Source organism: Manacus candei, unplaced genomic scaffold (assembly GCF_025592945.1).
Source record: "Manacus candei isolate 608988 ecotype Guabito, Panama unplaced genomic scaffold, ASM2559294v1 h1tg000082l, whole genome shotgun sequence".
Classification (NCBI taxonomy): domain Eukaryota; kingdom Metazoa; phylum Chordata; class Aves; order Passeriformes; family Pipridae; genus Manacus; species Manacus candei.
In genome coordinates, this window is record NW_026138130.1 from 640663 (window position 1) to 665907 (window position 25245).

General features: G+C 36.5%; 1 protein-coding gene across 4 annotated transcripts in view; it reads left to right on the top strand.

The window, feature by feature from the left end:
* Positions 1-25245, top strand: part of DNAH12 (dynein axonemal heavy chain 12) — a 59021-nt gene that overhangs the window by 19593 nt on the left and 14183 nt on the right. For all 4 annotated transcript variants that reach the window (XR_007908331.1, XM_051811504.1, XM_051811502.1 and 1 more), the window contains 31 exons: positions 6-178; positions 749-901; positions 1309-1548; positions 2539-2784; positions 3067-3186; positions 3900-4009; positions 4800-4983; positions 5722-5862; positions 6800-6883; positions 6966-7154; positions 7765-7884; positions 8655-8843; positions 9526-9677; positions 10384-10522; positions 10610-10776; positions 11877-12132; positions 12802-13101; positions 13709-13887; positions 15504-15696; positions 15788-15949; positions 17295-17489; positions 18303-18436; positions 18676-18838; positions 19275-19355; positions 19596-19772; positions 20514-20645; positions 21073-21162; positions 22154-22294; positions 22429-22670; positions 23013-23160; positions 24010-24155. Coding sequence is in view for 3 of the 4 variants with exons in the window: in XM_051811504.1 (XP_051667464.1) it covers positions 6-178; positions 749-901; positions 1309-1548; positions 2539-2784; positions 3067-3186; positions 3900-4009; positions 4800-4983; positions 5722-5862; positions 6800-6883; positions 6966-7154; positions 7765-7884; positions 8655-8843; positions 9526-9677; positions 10384-10522; positions 10610-10776; positions 11877-12132; positions 12802-13101; positions 13709-13887; positions 15504-15696; positions 15788-15949; positions 17295-17489; positions 18303-18436; positions 18676-18838; positions 19275-19355; positions 19596-19772; positions 20514-20645; positions 21073-21162; positions 22154-22294; positions 22429-22670; positions 23013-23160; positions 24010-24155 (5146 nt within the window). In the remaining variant the exon portion in view is untranslated. The remainder of the gene's footprint in view (positions 1-5; positions 179-748; positions 902-1308; positions 1549-2538; positions 2785-3066; positions 3187-3899; positions 4010-4799; positions 4984-5721; positions 5863-6799; positions 6884-6965; positions 7155-7764; positions 7885-8654; positions 8844-9525; positions 9678-10383; positions 10523-10609; positions 10777-11876; positions 12133-12801; positions 13102-13708; positions 13888-15503; positions 15697-15787; positions 15950-17294; positions 17490-18302; positions 18437-18675; positions 18839-19274; positions 19356-19595; positions 19773-20513; positions 20646-21072; positions 21163-22153; positions 22295-22428; positions 22671-23012; positions 23161-24009; positions 24156-25245) is intronic.

Genomic DNA, 25245 nt, shown 5'->3' on the forward strand with positions numbered 1-25245 from the left:
ACCAGGTGTGCAGAGTGAGACAGACTTTCAGTGGCTTGCCCAGCTCCGCTATTATTGGCAGTCTGAGAACGTCCGTGTTTGCATCATCAACTGCAACGTCAAATACGCCTACGAGTACCTGGGCAACTCCCCACGCCTCGTCATCACCCCTCTCACTGACAGGTGTTACCGCACCCTGGTAGGGCCTTCCAGCACTGCCACTGAGACTGCATTTGTGTGCTACAGTGTTCCTTCCACTGTGCATGACAGCCATGCTTTTAGGGCTGACAGCTGCTGTCAGACTCTGCTATTGCTGCTGAAATGAGGTTTTCAAAGATTTTACTTCCTGTAGAATATTGGACGTGAAACTCACTCGTAACAACAAATCTGGACAGCTCACCAACCTGGCTGAAATATTTGTGGATTGTTGTTGTGGATGTAGAATGCAAATAGAAAAAACACCCAGTATTTTATTGCTGTATGGATTATGAGAACACAGAGTACTTTTCTGATGTTCTGTTAGGTTGCTAACCTAAGTGAAGAAGGAGCCACTTGTGATGATATTGTTCCTAAGAGTAGTACAAACAAGTTTGGTAACTTTTTAGTACCTTGACTCTTAGCAGAGGTGTTTATTATTGTATTGGTTTATCCTCAACTAACCTGACAATTGAAAGTTACCAAAGTCATCTCAGATACAGCTTTTCTCACTATCATTTACTGCAGTTTCTTTGCTGGAGTATAATTTCCATTAACTCTTTCTGTGGTTTAGATTGGAGCCTTTTATTTAAACCTTGGTGGTGCACCAGAGGGTCCAGCAGGGACAGGTAAAACAGAGACCACCAAAGATTTGGCTAAAGCCCTTGCTGTTCAGTGTGTTGTCTTCAACTGCTCTGATGGCCTTGATTACCTGGCAATGGGAAAGGTAAATAGAAAATAAATATAATTTGCATTTTATTTTTAGGATGAAAATTGTAGGGTCCCTACTTTGCAGAGACACTTAAATAAATGTGGCACCTGTGGTCTGCCACCCTGGATGCTACATACTGGTCTCTACATTTTCTGTGCTTTATGAAATCCTATTAAATTGCTAATTAAAACTTGAAAGAAACAAGAGTTCATAGGATTGGGATCTTCTGATTTAACTTTCTTTAGAACCAAGAAAAAACTTTGTTCTTCAGTATATCACAGACCTATGATCTGAACAGGCTGAGATGTTATCGTAATTGTCTATGTGTGTGTGTAATTAAACTTCCAACATGACACTCTTAGTTTCTTTTGAATCTTCTAAGGCTCTGTACCAATATTATTACTGTCTTTCTTCCTTTGCAGTTTTTCAAGGGTTTGGCTTCATCAGGTGCCTGGGCATGTTTTGATGAATTCAATCGCATCGAACTGGAAGTGCTGTCTGTGGTGGCCCAGCAGATCCTGTGCATCCAGAGAGCCATCCAGACAAAACAGGAAACGTTTCTCTTTGAAGGAACTGAGCTGAAGCTTAACCCCAACTGTTTCATAGCTATTACTATGAATCCAGGTTATGCAGGACGTTCTGAACTTCCAGATAATCTGAAGGTAAAATAATAAAATGGATGCTTCTGCTTAAGAATGAGCTTTTCCAAAAAAATGGAGGGAACCTGCGTATTGTTGGTACTAATCCAGACTTGACCACCTGGAATATAAACATACACCTGTTATAAGATTTACACATAGTGAGCCTGGGGTTTTTTCTTTCCTCCTGAGTACTTTGTTCTTTTTTAAGGAATTCAAAATATATTTAATTTTCTCATGTTTATTAGTGTTTTTCTTATTATTTTTCCAGGCCAAAGACAAGTGGCAGGCCATGGATAGATTATAATGTTTGGGTACTAACTTTGTAAGATGGACAGGTATTTTGGGAAAAATGCTTTATGAAAATCTTATTTAAAAGGGGTGTTAGTGAGTGACACTTAATAGATGGAATGAATTTGCTTAGATTACCCGATGAAAGAAGATCTTTGAGGTGATTGTTTTGACTATAAGAGCTGTTTCCCTGAGGAGGCTTGGCTAACTGAAAGCAGAGATAATGCAGCATGAGGAGCACACCAACTGCAGTTTGCTTAAGGAAAGGAAGTGTATCCTCTCACCTGCCATGGACCATGTTTTCCTTCCTTCCTGCTGTGCTGGGTGTATCCATGCAAGGGGCAAACTGCATTCTTGAGACACTGATGAGGGAAAAAACTGGGAGAGGCAGTGTCTTTTCTGGACTGGACTGTACATTGAGATGGATGTTGATGACATCTTAGATTAACTTTCTAGGGAGTCACAAGCTGCAAATATTGATAATTCTTCTATTTCATTGGCTCCCAAATGTTCTGCAGGCCACTGCTTTCTAGTGTAACTATTTTGAATTATCTACAGTTTACTTCATCATACTAAGCATTACTTTGTTGAACATGCTGTTACTGTTTTCAGTTAGAAATGCCGTGATGGGGTTACTACTAATCCAACACCTGTAAAAGTTCTCAATTACTTCCCATTTCTCAATTACTTACTTAAAGATATTTCTTTGGGTATATATTTCAGGTTCTTTTCCGAACAGTAGCCATGATGGTTCCTAACTATGCTCTGATAGCAGAGATTTCACTCTATTCATATGGATTTTTGAATGCTAAGTCCTTGTCAGTGAAGATAGTCATGACCTACAGGCTCTGTTCAGAGCAGCTTTCCTCCCAGTACCACTATGACTATGGCATGAGAGCAGTCAAGGCTGTGTTGGTGGCTGCTGGGAATCTGAAGCTGAAATTTCCCACGGAAGATGAAGATATATTGGTGAGTTCCTGAGGGAATAATTCTTTAAGGAATTTTATAGGTGCCCACAGCTGTGAGTTCTGAAGGCAGTTCCACCACATCTTGCCCCATTGCTGATCCATGTTTCTTAATTCGTGAAATGAAGATAATAAAATACACAAATGGGCTTAAGTTGGGCTTAACTGCTTATCAAAGGCACCACTTAATGAATTAATCTGTTACATATTAGATTATTTTAATTGCTGAACAGTTTATTCTGTGTCTGTTAACAGGAACAGTAAAATGTATATTTGTTTCTTCTAGCTTCTTAGATCCATTAAAGATGTGAATGAACCTAAATTTTTGTCCCATGATATACCTCTGTTCATGGGTATAACCAGTGATTTATTTCCTGGAATTAAGCTTCCTGAGGCAGACTACAATGTAAGTACTCTTGTAATTTTTCCTTGGTCATAATCATTGTTGGTTGGTTTTTGGTGATTTGGTTTTTAACCAAGTACAATTAATTTAGTGAGTTATTGCAAGATGAGAAAAATTGCTGAATATTTGCAATGAAACTCAGTACCAAAGAAAATTCTTTTATCTGTGCTGAATTTAATCCGTATCTGATTTCCCTTACATTCAGAGGGATTCTGTCCTACAGATTGGAAGCTGACCTGCAGATTTACCAAATTGTAGGCTCTGACTGATTTCTTTCCTAATTTTTGGACATAATTTAATGAGATTAAACTTTCTGTTTGTATTTTATTTATAGCAATACTTAAAGCACAACTCCTTTGTAGGAGGATGGTTGGGAAGAAGATGAATATGTTGGAAAAGACAAAATGGATTAACTTTTAAGTTTCAAATAAATACTACAATCTTGATAAAAGTGTATTGTTCCAAAGCATACAGCTGGTTTCCTGATGGTGATATGCCTTCTCCTCAAGATAAAAATTGTGCTTAAATCCTGTTCTAACACATGAAGTACAGAAGTTACTCTTTTTCTCCAGGAAGTTTACTATATTCTGACTAGTAGTATTGCAGTTATTAATTAATTTGAAGCCCTTATTGATTATCTTAGACTGTTTTACTGTAGTCCAAGACAGTAACTGAAATTGTAGCAATGATAAGATTATGATCTGTTTTGATTTCAGGATTTTCTGGAATGTGCCAACGAATGTTGCATTCAACATAATGTCCAACCTGTAACAACTTTTATGGAGAAAATTATACAGACATATGAAATGATGATTGTTAGACATGGGTAAGTTCTCATCACTATTTCACAAGCAGTATCTTTTGTAATTTTGACTTAGACTGTAGCAGTTTTTTTATGAAGTTATAAGAGGTTTTAAGGGTGGCAAAATGTTCCTGTTTGTATTGGAACAGTTGATCACTGATACTGCTTTTAATGTCCCAAAATTCTTGTGCCTGTTAGTCTGGGGAATTGTACTCTTCTTGATATCAGAAGTAGCCTCACATGTATAGTGATTTTAGGTGTTGATATAAGTATGGATTTAGGATTGTAAAAGTTTGTCTATATTAAAATATTAGTTATCAGATCTGTGCCATTTTATTCCAAGCTTTTATTACAGAATAACAACTATGTGGAAAAAATATATACAATGTGACATTAGCCATATGATGGTTAATATTCAGTTCATTAGTTAATCTTCTCTGTGAGACCTTTTTATAGTCACATCCCTCTGCTGGATGACTACAAAAGTTTTCTGTTTGTGTTCTTCCAGTGTTAAAAACTCTGCCTACATTGAAGTGAAACTCCAAAGTAATCTCATTCAGCAAATAATTGAACTAGTGTGGTCAAAAAATCTAGGTTTTAGAGGATAACATGCATACAGTGCATGTGCAAATAAACTGGTTTTGCTGAAATGATGTTTTGTATATACAAAGCAAATTTACTTGCTCTGATTTTTGAAAATTAGGTGAAAATTAGCTTTAAGCATATGTTTGATACCGTTGGCCTTCATGTGATCTGTAAAAGTCTAAGTTGGAAGACAAATTTATTAATAGCAGGGTTTTTTTCCATCTAACAGCTTCATGCTGGTAGGGGAACCTTTTTCTGGGAAGACCAAAGTTCTCCATGTGTTGGCAAATACACTGTCTCTTATGAAAAAGCGTGGTTATGGTGAAGAAGAAAAAGTAATTTATAGAACTATGAATCCAAAATCGATCACTATGGGTCAGCTTTTTGGGCAGTTTGATCCAATATCCCATGAGGTAATGTATGTTTAAAAGATAGTGTTTCCTGCATATGTCAGACCTCCATTATTCTGGATAGTAAACTGTTGAATTCGTGATTTCATGATTTTAAACACAGATGAGAACACAATTGTAAATTTTATTTTAACTAATACTTTTTTGGCTTGTTTTTAATTAGTATATAGAAATGCTGTGCCAAGCATGTATGCAGTTATATAAGTTGAAATAAGAAAAAAAAAGAACAGTACCATTTTGAAGGTCATCATCCTAACATTGTTACATCTGTGCTAGGAAATCATATCAAACTTAGCTGTATTAATTTCTCTGTCTATTCTTAATCTGTATAATCAAAGTAATGCAAAAACTATGTAGAAAAATTTATGAACTCATGTGAAACTTAGGTTTGGAGAAGGAACAATATGGATAAGTGAATGTGAAATAGTAAAAATTAGGGTGACTGGGGAGAAACAGATGCAAGGCAGAGCAGAAGCACTTCTAAGTTTCAGTAAATTGAATTGCTGGTCTCTTTTGTTACAATATCTTTTTCAAGTGAAAAAGACTCTCTTTTAAAATCTACTGATGTCACAAGACCCCCAGTGAAACTGTTAAGTCGTGCACTGCTCTCTGCAGAACAGGAGGGAAGACTGAAAAGGGAGGGCTAATGGAAAGCAAAGGGAAGGGGGTCTGTGACTGGAGGCTCAGGTTGAACTCTCTGTTCTTTGTCTCCCCTGCCATTCCCACGCCCACCCCCACCAGTGGACAGATGGTGTCGTCGCTACAACCTTCAGGGAGTTCGCCTTGTCCGAGACCCCCGATCGCAAGTGGGTGATCTTTGATGGCCCCATCGACACCCTGTGGATAGAAAGCATGAACACGGTGCTGGATGACAACAAAAAGGTATCAGCCAGTGGAAATCAAGGCCTAAATGAAACAATGTGACATTTTGAAAATATTCTTCTCCATATAAAATCCCAAATACGAACTAAAGTGCGCGGCATTTGGAAAGAGCAAGGGCAAGGTGGCATTGGTGACAAGTTGTAAGCTTGGTAACAAGTTGTAAGCTTCTTTTTTTGGTGGTTTTTTGGTTGGGGTTTTATTTGTTTGTTTTGCTTTGCTTTATTGGAATCATAATCACAGAATCAGCTCATTGCTGAAAGGCATTGAATATATAGTATTTCCATAATGTCATATTGTGATTTTGTAACATAAATAATTAAAATTTAATTTTCAAAAATTACAGTTACTTATATTCAGTGTAAATCCCATAGTTTCTAAACCTGCACAAACTTAGACATACTTCAAGACAATCCCAACACACAAAGGGTTGTAATTTCAAAGTAATGGCTTCTGAAGTCAAAGTTGTAACCTTACAGCACTTTTATAAATGTGCCCTAGGAATCTCAAAGTGAATATAAAAATTGGAGAAAACATTTTATCTTCTGGATGATAATGTGTCAAAATTCTCAAACTGGACTTTTATTTTAATTAGTAGGAGTAGTGGGTTTCCAGCTGGAATGCTCCAGTATTAGCAATAATAGCAGCAGATATCCTTTCTGCTTTATGCTTCCTGCCTTTTCTTTTTCCTGTCATACACAAGATGGATTGTAATGAACCTCACTAGTAGGTTACTATGGAGTACTGTGATTTAAGTGAAGAATTTAGCTGAAACTTGATTAAAATCTATTCCTACAAGTGAGATAACATTTTATGTGATTGATCTTACCCTTGGTTATACTTGGTTTCTCTGATTTTCATATAGAACTGTGATAGGGAATGTAATTTACAACTAGTTGTGTTTTTTTTAATCTTGCATGTAATTTTTTTTTCTTTCAAGCTTTGTTTGATGAGTGGGGAAGTCATCCAAATGTCCCCTCAGATGACTCTTATTTTTGAAACAATGGATCTTTCCCAGGCATCAGTAAGTTTATTTTTAATGAAACTATAGAACAAAGTTCAGTATATTAAATGTACAGTAAAACAAGTGTACCATTTCCCCTTAGCCTGCTACAGTCAGTCGTTGTGGCATGATTTATTTGGAACCTTCTCAACTGGGTTGGGAGCCTCTTGTTACCTCGTGGTTGAGTAAACTGCCTGAACCTCTGAATTCAAAGGACCATCAAGATCTTCTACAGGGACTTTTTGACTGGTTGATACCACCAGCATTAAAAGTCCGTCAGAAAAAGTGCAAGGTATTTTTTGCCATTTTTTCCTGCAGTAGCTGCTGACCATTCCCAGTTTGTTACCCTTGGTGGGGAGTGACTGCTCTCTCATGGCAAGCACGGTCAGAATGAATAGGCAGCTCTTGGGACCAGTTTGGAAAGCTAAAATGAGAATGTCAGCTAAGGCTTGTAACTTGATAGTACTTTCAAAAGTAAAGTAAGTAATTAAAACACTGAATAAAAAGTCTTCCCGAGAGAATTTTGTACATTCTTTTTCTTTGAAGATGTCATGTTGAATAGGGAAGTACTTTTTCAAGTGTTAGGGGAAACATATGTGTAGTTCCCTGTGAACTCAGTGTGACATAGTGCTCATGTGTTGCTGTAGTTACTTCTCTGGGGTTTGTTTTGGTTTAAGATGTATGATTGTAGTTGTCACATGGACGTGGTTAATAAACTAAAGGCCTTGACATTTCAGGAATATTGGAGGGTAAATCATCTTTTGAGTAAAAACCAGTGTATATCTTGCCTTCTAATATTTGTTCAGAAATAGCTAATGATCTAATTCTTTTAGTATTTTAGCTCCAAAAGATAAATTACCTGAGCATGTCAAGTCTAACACCCAGCCCTTTGAATCTCTTAGGAACTGGTACCTACAAGCAACACCAATGTTGTAGTAGCTCTCACGCGGCTTTTTGAAATGTTGATTTGTCCAGCTGTGCAAGAAGATCCCACCAACAAAAACATCCGTGCCTGGATCATGGTTGGTTTTTTAATCTGAAGAAAAATGTATATTTATTTCTACAGGTGCTGGTTTTCAGAACGATTGTACTAATCAAAACCACTTTAATTTGGGAATAGGAAGCTTGTGAAACAATTTCACTACCTCCTTACTCTCTCTCCCCATACTCTGGAGGTGCCCAGATTAGACAGAAGTCTTATAAGTAACAAATATGATCCAAAATGTTACTATTTTTTCCAATTAACTGGGATAGGGTTTCTGTTAAATGTGCTTTTTAACTAACCAAAGAATTAGCTAAAGCAAAGTGTCTTCTGTCCCTTGAAGGAAATAAAAGTTCATGTAACAATGATTGGTTTGGCTGTTTGAGCAAAATTTCCTTGGGAAGATTGTTTTCTGACTGTTAAAATAGTTGGATCCTCTGTCTGACTCTGTATGATTGTTCTTAGAAAAAACTGAAGAAAACAGAATGTAAAAGTAGTTATTTAAAATTGAATTAGAAAATTCCTAGATCCTGATTTGTGATTAGAACTCTTCTCAGGCTTTGTAATGTGACATAATGCTTTAGTTCAGTGGCCTTTATTTTTTGTCATGTACATATCCTTGAATAAGACTTTTGTGTGCTCTGCCTTTATTCAGACTTCTAAATCTCTTTAGACCAAGGCTATTCAAGGGCAATTTGTAACACCTCTCTGCTCAGCAGTATTTTTCAGAATTAGATTTGTTAATCAGACTGTACAAGATTCATGCAATGTCAATTTTTTAGACAATTGCTAATCTTTTCACCCTTGCAGGGTTGCTTTGCTTTTGCCACAGTCTGGTCCATTGGTGGGACTTGTGATGGTGACAGCAGGATAATTTTTGATAATTTCTTGAGGGACACTTTGTCTGAGGAATCTACAGCAGATACTGTACCAACCAGTGTGGGAAAATGGGACTGTCCCTTTGAAGAGAAAGGCTTGGTCTATGACTACGTGTATGAGGTAGGATTGGCTGCTCCTGCATTCAGTAAGTAGATCCTTGCAGTAGGAATGGAAGGAAAATACAGCTTAGGTGGGTATTTTAACTTTACAAAGCTTCTTGGGTATTTTTTAGAGTGTTGGTGTTGGATTAAATCCCACGGTGCATTTTTCATTCTTTTCTCTCTTTCAAATACTAGTGTGCTGACCAATTTTTTTAAGGAAATAACAAGATGTGCATTTCAGTTATATTTGTAAAAATGCCACATTGTAGTTATTCTGTAGCTAAAGCAAAGTTGACAGCCTCAAATCTGCTTTCATATAGAAGGAATAATGGGGACTGTCCAAAAGGAAAGCAGGATATTAAGCCCATAGGCAATTTGCTTATGTTACATATTTGTTTATAGTATCTATTAGAAATGTTCTTCTCTTGGTTTTTGTTGTGGTTTTCTGTGTGGGGTTGATTGCTTGGTTTTGCTGAATAAAACTTTTAAGAAAAGAAATGAGTCTAAGTCTAGGTATGTACTTTAACACCTAAAAGTATTCTTTTGCTGAGGTAAAGCAAACTAGATGTATGAACTTCCGAAACACTGAACATTCACTAATTTATTAAAATTCATTATTTTAATTTTTCAGAAGTCAAGTAGTAGAGAAAACCCTTCATATATATAACACCAATCTATTTTACACCTGTGTTTCTTCCTAGCTGAAAGGCAAAGGAAGTTGGGTTCATTGGAATGCATTTATTGAACAAATAAGTCACAGTGATAAAAATGTGAAGATTCAAGATATTATAGTCCCAACTATGGACACAGTTCGATATACCTATTTGTTAGAGCTCTTCATTACCCATGGAAAGTGAGTTGCTTCAATACAAATTTCTGAAGTATTGGTCATGGGTAGAAATATCTCTTATTCTTTCCCTTGAATTGTTGTTTTTATCAAACCCTCAAAGTTTATTTGGCCTTTGAAAAATAGACATTACTACAAACAATACAATTTGCCTTAAAGTCTGGTTTTGGTATTTTTATGAAACCTTATTATTTCATTTTAGTCTTCTCATTCTGATGATGTTGTTAGGACAGCCCAGAGAGGTTTTGTACCCTCTTCCTTCTTTGGTAAATAAATACATATATTAATTTTTTTCCTTTGATTAATCATATAAAAATCAGTTATATTAGCCATGGTCAGGTCATGTAAGAGAGTGAAATAAAAAACAACCTCAGGTTAAATTCAAAAGCTGAAAGCTTTATAAGTTTGGTCTAATACAGAACCTATCAGGAGAAATTTAACTCCCATGTATGTTCATGTACTCCACCACCAGTAGAATGAGGGAATGAGAGAGGTTTCTTTCTCTTCTCATTTTCTTAATGGTGGAAGCAAATTAAAATTATGAAAAGGTTTAATGGATATGTTAAAACACTTCAGTTTCTTCTTTAGGCATGTCATGCTTTTAGAGTTAGAACAAAAAGAGCAAGTTAGTAAAACCTTTGACTTCTAATTGCACTTAGTTTGCAATGTTAGGTTTCTGCAGTTCCTGTGCCTTCTCTCTCTCTTTGTGCAGACCACTGCTCCTAGTGGGACCAACAGGCACTGGGAAGTCTGTGTATGTCAAGGACAAGTTAATGAACAACTTGGAAAGGGAGCTCTACTTTCCCTTCTTCATTAACTTCTCAGCTCGAACCAGTGCCAACCAGACCCAGGTCAGTAGAACAGATAATTTAAGTTTCAAAAAGATTAAGTATGTGAATATTTAATCTATGGTTTTGATATTCCTGTTTGCATTCCAGAACATTATCATGGCCAGGCTGGACAAGAGGCGCAAAGGGGTCTTTGGCCCTCCAATGGGAAAAAAGTGCATTATTTTTGTAGATGACATGAACATGCCTGCTTTGGAGAAGTATGGGGCACAGCCTCCTATAGAACTTTTAAGACAGTTCTCTGACCATGGATTTTGGTAATTATTTGAAATACAATTGAAATTTTGTTGCTGCATTTGCTGTTATAATTATTTATTCCCTTGAATTTTATTTTCAAAACTTTTTTGTAGTGGTTTGTAAATGTTAGGATAGATTTAGTTTATATAAAAATACATTATTTAAAGTTGAAGCAACTTGTATATTGCTGTCTAAGGACTTCTCATTTTAGGAAATTGATTGTGAATTTTGTTTTGAGTTTTTTAGAATGTTTTACTGCTGGCCTTCAGCAACATTAGGATATATTAAATAAATTTTTCATTTACACCTTGATTTTATCTTTTTCACATTTGTGTTTTTAATTGTTTTTATTTTTCCAGTACAGTTTCTTGTTCTTTTCCTTTCTCTTGCTCCTTAGAGTGAATTAGCAGTTTTCTATACATATATATAAATGCAGTTTATATAAAATTTTTTAATTTAATCCTTACATTGGTTTTTCCTATCATCCATGATTCTATTAGTCATCAACTTTTTTTTTTCACAAGATCTCAAAATATTTTTTTTAAATTAAGAGTGAAATCAACTCTGGTAATAGGCATGAAATAAAATAAGCTGAAGATCTTCCTTGCTCTTGAGGTTTTTGGCTTTGCTTAGATTGGAAGATTGGAGCAGGTGGTTTCCTGAGGTTCCTTCCAGTCTGGATTATTCTATCATTCCAGGCACTTCTCAGTTACTCTTGCAATTCCAGGCACTGCTCAGATATCTGTTACTCTCAAACAGAGATATTCTCTCTTGCCACATTACAGTTTTAATATTCATGTCAAAATTTCATATCAGGTTTTATGTAACCCAGTTTAAACAAATAATCTTTCAGGCCAGCATTTGATATGTTGAGATTAACTGGCACACAGTTAAAGGGCTAGTTGTTCTTTGGTTTCTTGGTGAGGCAGGATTTTTTTTTAAATACAAAATATCTACAAATATCTGTAATATTACATAGTCCATACTCTATTTTTAAAATATTTTAATTACCTCTGTTACGCCTGCAGAGAGTGCTTCTGTAATACCGATGCATCTGAGCTGTGCCAAAGGTGTTATATCTGTACCTAAATGCCACATTGCATTGCATTTCATTTTGAAGGTATGATTTAAAGGACACCTCCAAAATCACCCTTGTGGACATCCAGTTACTGGCTGCCATGGGCCCTCCAGGTGGGGGCAGGAATCCCATCACTCCTCGGTTTTTGCGGCACTTCAACGTTTGCACCATTAATTCTTTCAGTGATGAAACAATGATCCGCATCTTCTCCACCGTGGTAGCTCTTTACCTGAGGACCAATGACTTCCCTTCTGACTTCTCCACAATTGGGAATCAAATTGTCACTGCCACTTTAGAGGTAAGAGGCAAATACCATATAGGAAATTTCCTTCAATTTGTTCATTGCAGTTCCTTTGGCTCTATAATAATTTAGTTGGTGAAGCAGAGATTTGAAGTATTTTGTTCATTATTCTTTTTAACACAGAGCCCCATCTGCCTTGACAAAGTTGTCTTAGTATTTATTATCATAGTAACCTTCTGATTCTAGAATATGGTCTTTGAATTTGTGTTAAAGTGGGTTCTGTGGTACTTGCACCACATAATGTCATGCAGGTGAGACTGGAGTCTCTCTGGGGCCCGACAGGCACTGGAAGCTGTCACATGCAAAGTCAAAATGAAAGTATCAGTTGCAACCCTTCCAAAATTCGTTCTCAGAGAGACCAAGAATGAAGAAAACACCCTCTCCACTTTCCTGCTTCCTCTCTCAGTTTTTACATTAATGGTGGGCACCTCACAGCAGGCTGAGGAAGTCAGCATGAACATGCAGATTTTTTGGGTCTGACTCCAGTGTGCCAGAATGTCACAGAAGTGTTGTGAAATGGAGATCATCAGATTTCATTCAGATTTAAGTATGAAATGTATATCCTGGAGAAATAAAATTTTAGAAGACATTTAAGAACTATTATAATAACACAGTCGCTGTTACTGTTTCGTTGATTTTGTTGTTCTTTGTTGTTATTATCTGAAGGTGTACAAGAAAGCCATCAAAAATCTTTTGCCCACACCGGCCAAATCTCATTATACATTCAACCTGCGTGACTTTTCCCGTGTTATCCATGGCTGTTTGCTCATTAAGAAAAATTCCGTGGAAAACAAACGTGTCATGATTCGGCTGTTTGTCCACGAGGTGTTCCGCGTCTTCTATGACCGTCTGGTGGAAGATGATGACAGAACCTGGTTGTTCAATCTAGTGACAAATATTGTGAAAGAACACTTCAAAGAAACATTTGATTCAGTTTTTGCGCACCTGAAGCAAGGAAAGGCACCTGTGAGTATCACATTTAACCTGTGGCAAAATGATTCCTTTTCTTACAAATTTAGGACTAGAAAGTTCCTCAATCACAGGTGAAATTTTGGATCGAATGTGCTTGGAAGTTTGATTCTCTTGATACTCTTAAATGGACTTCCAGAGACCTGATTTACAGCAGAAGGAGACATTCTCTCTTTAAATTTAGCTTGTGACTGAGTTACTGTGTGGCAAACATTATTCTGTGATTATGTCATATAATCATGTTATATTTTATGCCTTGTCTTCCTTTTTTCTCTCCTTCATTTTTTTTCTTCCCCTGTTATTTCATTGGTATATAGAAGAAATGACTTTGTGGTCTTAGTTGCCCATTTCATAATATACATCTGTATAAATTTGATGTACTCTGAAGCTCATGATTATGAGATTGTTAGTGGCTATTTGAGCCAATTGTTTCCCAAGAACAAATTAAGAATTTTGAGGTGGGTGTTTTCAATGAGTCAAAATATTCTGGAGTGCTTTTTCTTGTGTCTGGAGTACTTGTCTAAATTCTCCTTTGTTTTCTAAAATTCCAGTGAGGAATTAAATATTTAACTTCACTTCATAATTTGCTGCATATTTACCATAGGTAACAGAAGAAAACATGAGAAGTTTGTGTTTTGGTGACTACATGGTTCCAGAACTTGAGGGAGATGAAAGACTTTATATTGAGGTTCCAAGCATTGAGGAGTTCGGTGAAGTTGTGGAGCAGTGTCTGGATGAATATAATCAAACCCAGAAAACAAGAATGAACCTTGTTGTTTTCAGGTGTGTGTGATCTGTATTATTAAGAGCTTTAAGGAGTAGTTGATTATTCAGTATATTCAATTTTGTGGACTGTGGGTTTTGGTACATCTCCTCCCCTTAATGCATCCATAAAACTGTTTATGGTGTTACACCTTTTTGGATGAAAGTAAAGTGATTTTTCTACCTGAAAATAAATAATGAGATAATTTTCTCCTAAGGAGGGGATTTGAATATTTTCTTTAGTTGTTACAGAAACATTGTGCACCGAATCAGGTGGGTGCTGCACTTCTGCTAGGCCTTTGTTACCAGCGAAGATGGATGTCAGCTTTGCCTGCAGCCACTGGCCTTTCATTTCCCAGAGACAAGGATTCTGGGAGTGGGATGTGGCACAGTCATGGCTGGCTGTCTGCTCTGTTGTTATGCAACACAGCCCTGCCCCACATTTACCATGTACCCTGCTGGTGCTGCAGCTAATCCTGGGGAATTCTAGACTCTGCAGGCCTCTGTTGTCACCTTAACTTGTGATCAGGCAGAGCTACAACCAAGACAGATCAGGAGGTCACAAATCCTTTCTCCTCCCCATTGCTGGAGATTGCTGCCTCTTCCTGTTTGCCAGCGTGACTTAACATGCAGAGATACTTCATGAATGTGATTAGGATTAATTTAAACTCTTCTAATAGCAGCTTATTTTAGTCTAGGTCATTTTGTCAAGCTGGATTTGTGAGTACCTGTATATCCAGCTAGGCTGGGAGTTTGAAGAGCTGGCAGCCTCTGATCAGAGGCCAGTTCCTGAGTGTAGAAGCAATGTCCCAGTGACCTCACTGAATAGCAGCCAGGAGAACATGTTTGACTGTAGCCTTAGAGTTCAATCTCATGAATAACATCTGGATTTGATTCTTTATTTTTCTAACCAGTAAAGATAAACAAGAATTTATCTTTCTTGAAATGCTTGCAAGTGTTTTTGAAACCATTTTTAACTTCTGCTCAGCTTGCTTTAATTCCCCCATGCCCTGTGCTTCAGCAGGTGATGTCCTGTAGATCTTCCTGCACATTCCCTGGTAACCTGTGCTTGTATTTCCACAGGGACTCTCAGTATGTGCAGGGCCTGCTTTCTGAAGTTGTTGTTCACATATAAGTTATAAACATATAACATATAACACATATAACTTATATTCACATATAAGTTATAAACCACTGTCAGAGGGAGAAGGAAGGGAGATGTTTGTTGATGTAACCCATTTTCCCCCAGTGATTACTTTAAAAAGATCTTTAAACTGTTATACTTCAAGACAGTTAAAATTGGCAATACTGCTATGATTTTGAAGTAGAGAATTACTGATTTTTGTTTCCTTTGTTGCATTTATCCTTATAGTGTTCCTGTTCTTACCACTGCCTATTCCATTCAGTAATTTGTAGTAATTTAGCTAAGGACTGATATTTGTAAAATAGAAAAATTGTTAGTTGTATTTTGTGTTGCTTACCCACTCTCTTTCTTCTTCTTCCTCTCTGCTTCCCCCCACCCCACATTAAGAAATTTCTTTCGGAGATGCTACTTCTTTATTTGTTTCACAGCTTTGTAGGTGCATAAATGTCAATGTGTTTGTGCCATTCTGGTAACAGGCACATTTCAAATGTAGGTACATGTTGGAACACCTGTCTCGGATAAGCCGTGTCCTGAAGCAGCCGGGGGGCAATGCCTTGTTGGTTGGAATGGGAGGGAGTGGCCGGCAGTCCTTGACTCGTCTGGCAGCATTCATGGCAAGAATGTGGGTTTTTCAACCAGAGATTTCTAAGACCTATGGTACAAATGAGTGGAGAGAAGATCTGAAAGTGAGTATTAATAAGCTGTCTACATTTTTCCCTCAATTTTGGGGAAGGATGTTTTGGAATATACAATGTTTTACCTGTTGTGTGTTTTCAGAGACTTCTGAAGAGTGCAGGTGTAAAAGGCTTGAAAACTGTATTTCTAATCACTGATGCACAAATTAAAGAAGAAAGCTTTTTAGAAGATGTTGACAGTGTCCTCAACACTGGGGAGGTACCCAATCTTTTTGCAGCAGATGAAAAACAAGAAATTACAGAGGTATCTTTAGAAACGCTTTATTTCACCTCCCTTTTCAGCTATTTTGTCAGTTTAGGGTGAAGCATGGCTTTGGGATATTTGCACTTAATTCTGACTTCTTTTTGAGACCTTGGATAAATCAAGCAGTTATTAGTAATCTTATGGAGTAGTTTATGCCAACCAATAACTTTAGTCTGCCCCGGCATTCCATTCACAAACCCATTAAGTTGTGCTTTTAGAGAACTTGGATTGTTCACTAATACCCTGTGGCCATATTATTTTTGTAGTGTATTGTGCAGGAGAAAAATGTACATAATGTTTTCATTAGACAGTTAAGGGCAAAGACATTTTTATGAGAAAACATGGCCTGCCTTTGTCAGTGGACTCTTTGCTGATTAGGGCAGCAGGGCTCTCTTAGAATTTCATAGTCGTGACACTTCTACTCAGAGAGAAGTTGGGCAAAGGTGCTTCATGAAGTTAGGCTCAGAAGTAAAGATGCAATGTACTCAGGCAAATTTTTTTAAAAATAGGTTTTATTAACATATTCAATGGATGTATCTAGAACTTGGTAGTTACCCATAACATGCCAGCAGTAGCAAAGCTGGTTTTTACTCATTTAAATCTGCTCCATCAAAATAATTCCACTTTAACTCTATTGTTATTAAACTAATTTTTGTCATTTATTTTAATTTATGTAAAGTATACATGCCTCTGTGGAAGAGTAATTTGAGTTTTAGGGCTTTATATTCAGTGCTTCGAGGATTGTTAATTAATTGAGGATAATACTTCTATGAAGCAGATTTTAATTTCAAATATTCAGGTTTCTTCTTGTTTTGAGAGATTACTGTTTGTGGTAAATGAATTAACAGAGTATGTTTTGATGTTTAAACTTAAATCTTCCTCTCCAGTTAAGTAATTACAGATTATTTTAATATACTATTAAAGCTAAAAAAGTTATTATTTGTCATTGAAAGCTTTGGCGTTTTATTTCATCAGGGAGCTAATTATGCATTTTGATTTTTCAGATTGTGTCTTAAACCTCAGTCTCATCTTAGCCTGTCTTATCCATCTGAAACTCATCTCAGGATGGATTTTTTGGTTTTGCTCTGACCTATTCTCAGTTGCTCAAAGGCAGCAGATATGATCATTTCTAGAGTGAGTTGTCAGGGTCAGAGATAAATAGCACAATCTATTCTCAAGGAGTATTTACTACTTGTTCTGGTTTTCTATTTTATTTTGCCTGTTTCATTTATAATAAAAGATTTCATTTCACAGTGAAGCTGTCACTAACAGGATTGCTGTAGGACTTCAGATGGCCTTAATGAGACATGATAGAACATTTTTTGTGCTCTGCATTGTCCCTAAGGGTGTTCGTGCAGTAGTTCAGACTGACAGTAAAGGTGAAGACTTCAGTCCCTTGGCCTTGTTTGCATATTTTGTGAACTTCTGCAAAGAAAACCTCCACATTGTGGTGGCGTTCAGCCCCATCGGAGACGCCTTCCGCAACCGGCTGAGGCAGTTCCCGTCACTCATCAACTGCTGTACCATTGATTGGTTCCAGGTATGGGGAAATATTTGTACTGTTTCCTCAAAAAGCTGCTTCCACTTTCTAACAGTCTATATTTTTATGCCCATTAGACTTTCTTTTGTCTTCTTTGTAGAAGTGTTCCTTGTTTTTCAGAATTCTAAAATCGTAGACATTTCCTGTAGTTTTTAGGGAGCTCTTTGATGTGTGATCTCAACATTTCTGCAACTAAATAAACTTAGATTTTACTACTACAAATTTCTGAAGTAGTTAACAGTCTTAGTTTCATGATGGTAATTTGTCATTTTACTACATATTGTGTATGTTTTAAAGGGCTGGTGAAACTATTTCAGGGTGACTGTAAAATGATCTTAATTGCTGCTGCCTGTTAAGCAGATCATTCATTGTAGGAATGAGTAACAAATACAAATCCTACTGTTTATTTGTAGATCTATTAAAGCAGAATGAAACTTGGAGAGTTCCTGTAGTTAGAGATCCTTCCTGTGAGCAGAGTTGCTCTCACTAAAGCACAGTCAGCTCTAGAGCTTTGCTTAGTGCTGATGTCAATTGATTTTTCTGCCAAAGGATGACAACAGATACAGAAATGATTGGATAGAATGACCTTGTGTAGCTTTGAACTAGAACATCAGCCTGGAGATGCCAGAAAATATTACATGGGTGGTGACCTTTTTGCCTGAGCTAACTCTTGTATCAGTTCATTATTCTTCAGACACAGCTGGGACTAGTGTGTCTCATTCTGGTGTTTTGAATGGTAAAAATTGATTTTTAAGTATGAAGACTGCCAACAGCTGAATTCTAAAAATTCTTTTCTCCTTACTTCTCCCTCAGCCATGGCCTGAAGATGCCCTTGAGCGTGTGGCCAGTAAGTTCTTAGAAACACTCGAGCTCACAGACACTGAGCGTCAGGGAGTTGTGCCCATCTGTAAATACTTTCACACTTCAGTTTTGGCACTCTCTGAAAGGTCAGTCTATTTCTTTTGAAAACAACCATTAATCAATAAAATAGTGGATGATCGAGTTTAATTACCACTCATTTCTATATTAAAAGTTAACATAACTATCTGCCTGCATAAAGGCATCATATAAAATTGTTGAAATTGTTTATTCTTGTTATTCAACAGTTACATAACTTTGCCAACAATAAACTAAAAAAGTAAATCAAAACATAAAGTTACTCTTAGCTTTTTATTTTTTTTAATAGGTTCTTGCGAAGTCTGGGACGCCACAATTATGTTACTCCTACTTCTTATCTTGAGCTTATTGCTGCATTTCAGAGACTTCTTACTGAGAAACGAGACAGTGTAATGAAAGCCAAGAAAAAATATGTGAATGGACTAGAAAAACTAGCTTTTGCTGAGTTACAGGTGAGGCAGGACAAATATGGAGCTGAAAATAGAAAATGTTTGTCAAATACAGGTCTTTTTCTGGGGAAGTCAGTCAAAAGTGTAACTTCAGATTTTGTTTAACTCAATCTTCAACAGTAAAACTCTAAGAAATGTATTTTGCCTTTTCTTTCCTTGTGCTAGAAGCCATACATCTCTAAGCATATATTGCTAAGCAGTAAATGAACAGAGCTTCTCTTTCCTAGATGGTTAACTGGTGACTATTAGTGAACACAGTTCTCAGAATCAGATGTTGTAAGTATGAGGTAAAAATAAGTCTCAGAAATGATTTGATTTGAACCTGTTACATCCTTCTGTCAATAAATTAGTCATTAGGTAAAATCTAGGTCTTACAGAAATTCCTGGAAATGGTACTTGACCTTTCTGAATCCTACCTGATTCTTTTGCATATGCATAGGTTGCTGAGATGAGACAAGAACTAGTTCAGCTGCAGCCCAAACTGGAAGAGGCTAAAGTGGAAAATGCAAAAATGATGAAGGTAGACTTATACAAATAGAACTTTGTGGCTTTTAATGTAAGTATGTGTGTACTGATGTCACTGATATGTGACTTTCAGGAAGTAAAAGTTGAGGCTTTTAAGCTCAGTTCTTGTTTAAAAGAGTTTGCAGTATTGTGAAACTTGCCATTATTTATGCTTATATCCTTGGAACCAAAAGAACATTACGTTCTTACTCTAAGATACAACATAAAACCTACTCATATGGGTTTTTTTCCTCAGATAATAGAAGTAGAATCTGCAGAAGTAGAAGAAAAAAGAAAAGTTGTGAAAGTAGATGAAGAAATTGCTACAGAAAAAGCTGAAGAAGCTCAGGCATTGAAAAATGAGTGTGAGAGTGACCTGGCACAGGCACTACCTGTCCTGGAGGCTGCAATTGGTGCTCTTGACACTTTGAAGGCAAGCTGACCTAAACTTCAGCATTTGAAAGTGTTATTTAACTCTTCCATTTATTTGGGAATGATTGCACTAAAATGAAAATAATTAAAGTGTTACATTTCCTCAATTTTGGCAAAGGAAAGGCCTTGTACAGTCGTTCAGCCCATTTCCTGTTATGTACTCAGACTACTGAGCATTTAAAAAACTGTTTGTTTGAAGAAAAACCCGCTTGGGAAAAATAACCAAAACCTGAGATGACCAACAGTGGTATCTGCTGAATTTCCTCTTTCAGCTGAGTTAGTGTTGACCACCAGTGTCACAGCATTTGTTTGTGACTAAGAATTCTCTGGATCTTTGGTTTAAAGGTTTTGTCCTTGTCATGACTTACATAAGATCAGAAAGCTGTATTGTTGAGAAAGTCCTGCAGGAATTTAGTAAAGTAAGAGATATTTTAGTAGTAGTTTAGAAGAATACAAGATGTCTTAGATGGCACAGAAGTGTATCAAAAATATTCTGACATGGATGTTTTAAAACATAACTTTATGTAATCATAGGATAGGATGCATTGATGCATAGTATACATTGATGGATATTGTTAATTTTATGCTAACACTGTCTCATCCTTTCTAAGAGTCCTCTATTACCAGTTACATTCATTGGTAATGGTGTTATAATTCCTCTTTGTTTCTTTCAGTTCATTTATTGAGTGGTGAGAAAGACATAATATTTGTTATAATTTTCTACATGTATTTTTTATTTTAGCCTTCTGATATAGCAGTTGTCAAAACAATGAAAAATCCTCCATCTGGTGTCAAACTTGTCATGGCTGCTGTCTGTGTCATAATGGGAAAAAAACCTGAGAAAATTCCAAATCCTTCAGGGGCTGGAGGCAAGGTAAAATGGCAGTTAGAAATAAAAATGTAATTCATGTTCTTCTCAACACTTGTCCAATAGACAGGATCCCCCAGGGTCCATTAAAGTAGACAACTACTTATGGCCTCTGTCCATCATTCTAATGAAAACTTTCAGAATTCCCTGTTTTCCAAATTTTCTAATGTGCCAAGAGAACACATTTAATTTGCTTAACTCATGTATTGATAATAGATAACACATAACTTTCCAGAGACCCTGTTTACTTTTTGGCTTTACATGTTGAAGGAAATGTTTGAGCTGGGGGACTTTCTGCTTTATTATTTATCTCAAGCAGATACAAGGTCATCAGTATTAGATATGCACGAGTTTGAAATAAAAGAGGTTGGTAATTTTTTGTTTGTGTGTATGTTTTAAAGCCTGAAGAGGTGTTTCCTACTGTGTTCTGTAGATTTTGGATTACTGGACTGTGAGCCAGAAAATGCTTGGCAACATCAATTTCTTAAGGGAGCTGAAAAACTGTTCCGAGAGCCCTCTTCCAGTAAGGCTTTTTCAGTGATTTTTACTGTGTAAACACCTTCTTGCAGGGGAAATAAATTAGAAACTTCTATATTAGAGACCTCATTTGTCCAATCTAGTCAGCTTCTGATGTCACCAGGGATCATTACAATGTGATAGGGTATCTCTGTAGGGTGGGTGTGGTCATGACAAGTGAGCCAAACTTCCTCAGGGTGAGCCTTGTGTGTGACATCTCAGAAGGCTCCCCAGGGTAGTGGGCACAGCACCAAGGCTGCCAGAGTTCATGAGACACTGGGACAACGTTCTCAGGCACACGGTGGGATTTTTCATGTTGTCCTGTGCAGAGCCAAGAGATGGAATTAATGATCCTTGTGGGTCCCTTCCCGTATTTTATGACTCTGTGAGTGGGAACAGTATATATGATAATTTCTCAAAATATTCTTCCAGCCTCTGGCACTTTAAATGAAGGACTTCCAAAGCTAGATGTAGTTTCTGTGTGTTTAGTAGCTTTCAGTGGATCTCTCTTGTGTAATTTCTCTAATCCTCTTAAGCTCATGTAAACTTTATGGACTACAAGATCTTTTTACAAAGCATTCCAGAAGTCTACTGGAAGTGGCATGGAAAGCTGTCTCCTTCTGTTTCTTATGAACCTGCAAACAGTTGTGTCTTGAGAAAAAGATAGCAAATAATGAAATTAATGTATTTTATATGAGGGAGAGCATAAAATAAGGCTTCTATGTGACTGTAATGCTCTTAGCACTTAGGGAGCTGCCATACTGAAGATGTAGTAAAACCACAATTATAAAGGCTAAGGACAGATTAGGATGAAAACAGGAAAAAAACACAAATAGCAACAGGAAGACCAAAAGAAACGAATTAGTAGTGGTTTCTCCAACAGTTAATACTGAAAGATTCTTTCCTATTTCACTGTGTAGAGAAATGACCATCAGTCAGTTTGATTTCCAAGTGTCAGCCCCGAGACTTTGCTGAGCTTTGATGCTTTCCTCACCCAGGAAGCCGTCATGCAGAAGATTCGGTCTGAATACTTGACTAATCCAGAGTTTGATCCACAAGTGGTGGCCAAAGCTTCCTCGGCAGCAGAGGGTTTATGCAAATGGATTAAGGGAATGGAAGTGTATCACAGGGTGTCAAAGGTGTGTTTTTGATCCCAGTCCCTCCGTGCTATGGAAGCCTCCTTTTGCTCAGTATGTTCACCCTAAGCATTGTATTTGATATTAAGTTACAAAAACATGCTCCAAGCATTTGTGTCTTTGTTGTAACTGAGTAGGAGATTGAACCCAAGAAGGAGCGTTTGAGAGTGGCTGAGGAGTCCTTGGCAGAGACAATGACACTGCTGAATCAGAAGAGGGCAGAACTTGCAGAAGTTGAAGGTCGTTTGGCTGCTTTGGAACAAACCTTCGCTGAGAAGACTGAAGAAAAGGCTCGTTTAGAATTCCAGGTTGATCTGTGTGCCAAAAAACTGGAACGAGCGGAGAAGTTGATTGGAGGCCTTGGTGGAGAGAAAACAAGGTCGGGTTAAAGTTCAAATGTCAGATTTAACAGCCACTGTAGGAATAGAATTTGAATTTCCATTCTCTGAGCCTTTAATGCTGTATATCTGTCTGAGGACTGTAGTGCTTAAGAATGCTTGGGATCTTGAAATATTCCTAATTGTTTGTAATGTAAAAATATGGGCAGCAGCATCAGGGGAATTGTAGAAGAATTCCTCAACATGAGAATAAAATACATAAATGAGGTTTTCATGTTCTCTACCTGAAGTTGAAGAATAACAACAAACAGTTGTTTTAACATCAATGTCATTAATGTGGAGGTTTCAGCACCATTTTTTTCTTTATATTCTGCTTGTCATAGATGGGATAAAGCTGCAAAAGATCTTCAAGAGGAATATGATAATCTGACAGGTGATGTTCTGGTATCAGCTGGAGTAATAGCATATCTGGGAGCTTTTACTGCTGCATTTCGACAAGAATGTACCAAAGATTGGAGCAAACTGTGCCAGGTTAGAAGGTTATCTTAGATTTAAATAAGTGCTTGCTTTATTGCAAACTGCTGCAAAAGGCTTCAAAAATGCCTTGCCATTTATTTAACGTTAGCCTACTAAACCTCATTAAGACCAATGGGATCAACTCTGCTGATCCAATATTGTTTGGATTTGAATTTAATTAAATCAGTGCATTTACACTTACAGTAGCATGTCAGAAGTCAGAGCACATCATGGACTTTGTAAGGCTTGATTCTCACTTAAGTAAAATCTCAGTGTTTTTTGTATTTTTCTTTTAAATGAAAGAATTACATTTAAAATGCAGTTATGTGTAATGTAATAGAATTTCTGTAACTTACACCATCACTTATTTGTGTGTTAATTAAATGGCTGATTATTCTGTTTACAAAGGGACAGTTCCAAACTAGTTATACAAATGCCATAATTCATAAATCAAGTGATTTGGAGTCACTTATTGTGACTTTAAACAGTTACAAATCAGCACAGGATTGCTGTAGTGATTTAATGAAAGATGCATTCATGAGATGATTTCCAGCTCTGTATGAGTTTCTTAAGGTAATACATTGTCAAAATTTTGCATAACAAAACACCCACATGTAAAATGTACCAAAAATTGGACAAATCAAGAGAGAGTAAATATTCAGTGGGGAAATGTAGTTAGTTATTGAAACCATGGTTTTATTTTTCCCAGGATTTTTGCTTATACATGACCTACTTTGGACTCATAAAAGGAAATGCACATTGTCACTTTGAAGTGGCATGTAATAAAAGATGTAAAGAAACACAGAATAAAGAGAAATAGGGTTCTCTCTTTTTTTTCTTTTTTTTTTTTTTTCTCTTTTACAGGAGAAAAATATCCCTTGTTCTGAGGATTTCTCTTTGAGTCAGAATCTTGGTGACCCAATAAAAATCAGAGCCTGGAATATTGCTGGTTTGCCAACTGATGCATTTTCTGTAGACAATGGGGTCATTGTTGAAAATTCAAGACGTTGGTAGGTGACAAAAAGGTTTAATTTTCAAATCCAAACAAGTTTCCCCTTTTTTAGAAAAAGAAAACTAAATATCTGGAGACAATCTAGCTTCCACAGAGCAATGCAATTGAAAACAGGAGTGAAATCTTTATGTCCCTCTCCTGTGAAATGTAAGAGGGATAACACTTGAGAGATTTGTGTATGTAGTTGAAAGCTTTCCTCTCACCAAATTTCTCATTCTTTACGTGTTTAATGATAGGATTCAGGTTATGTACATAACCTGAAGGGTCCAGATCCCACAGTCATGTCAGGTTCTTACAGTTACAAGGTTATCAGATGGGAATTTTATCTTTTATAGGCATTTTTTTGGTGGGAAACTCACATCTATGTAGAAAGAATTCTTTTAGGACCTTTAACAACTTTTTTTTTTTTAATTCCTATTGAAATATTATTTCAAAGATGATATGTATTGCATTATATGAAAACTTGTGTTATCTGTCTGCAAATAATCTGCACTCAGTGAAAATATAAGAATATAGAATTTTCTAGTAATGTTCTTGTGATGCATGTTCACTTAAGAATTAGTCTTCATGACAGATTCAGATTACTTTCAGATTGACAATGTGTAATTCCATATTTAGAATATTACTTAGTTCTCTGAAGGTGCAGTTAGAGGAAATGTTTGATATCTTTTATGCCTGACTAATTAAAATACATGCATATAGATGAAAGCAGCACATGCACATGTTGAACAAATTTACAAAATTTACAAATTCTACAAAATTAAATATTATCACCTTTCCCCACCCTGCTTACATTTCCAGTCTTACACTGGCTGAAATACCAACATCTCAGATTAAATTCCAAGTAATTGTTCATTTTTATTTTTTTAAAGTGAAAAAACATATAGGAAGAAAATCAAAATCTGTAAAAATTAATAGATTCTAAATACTGAGAATTCCAGAGGAGAGGCAGAACAAGATTTTACAAGAATTCTGCATTATGTGTATTATATGTGTATTTTACAAAAAATGTTATAAATATTTTTTGCAACTTTTGAAACTATTTCTGCTATTACTTTTCAAATGATGATAAAACACCTGCACATCTA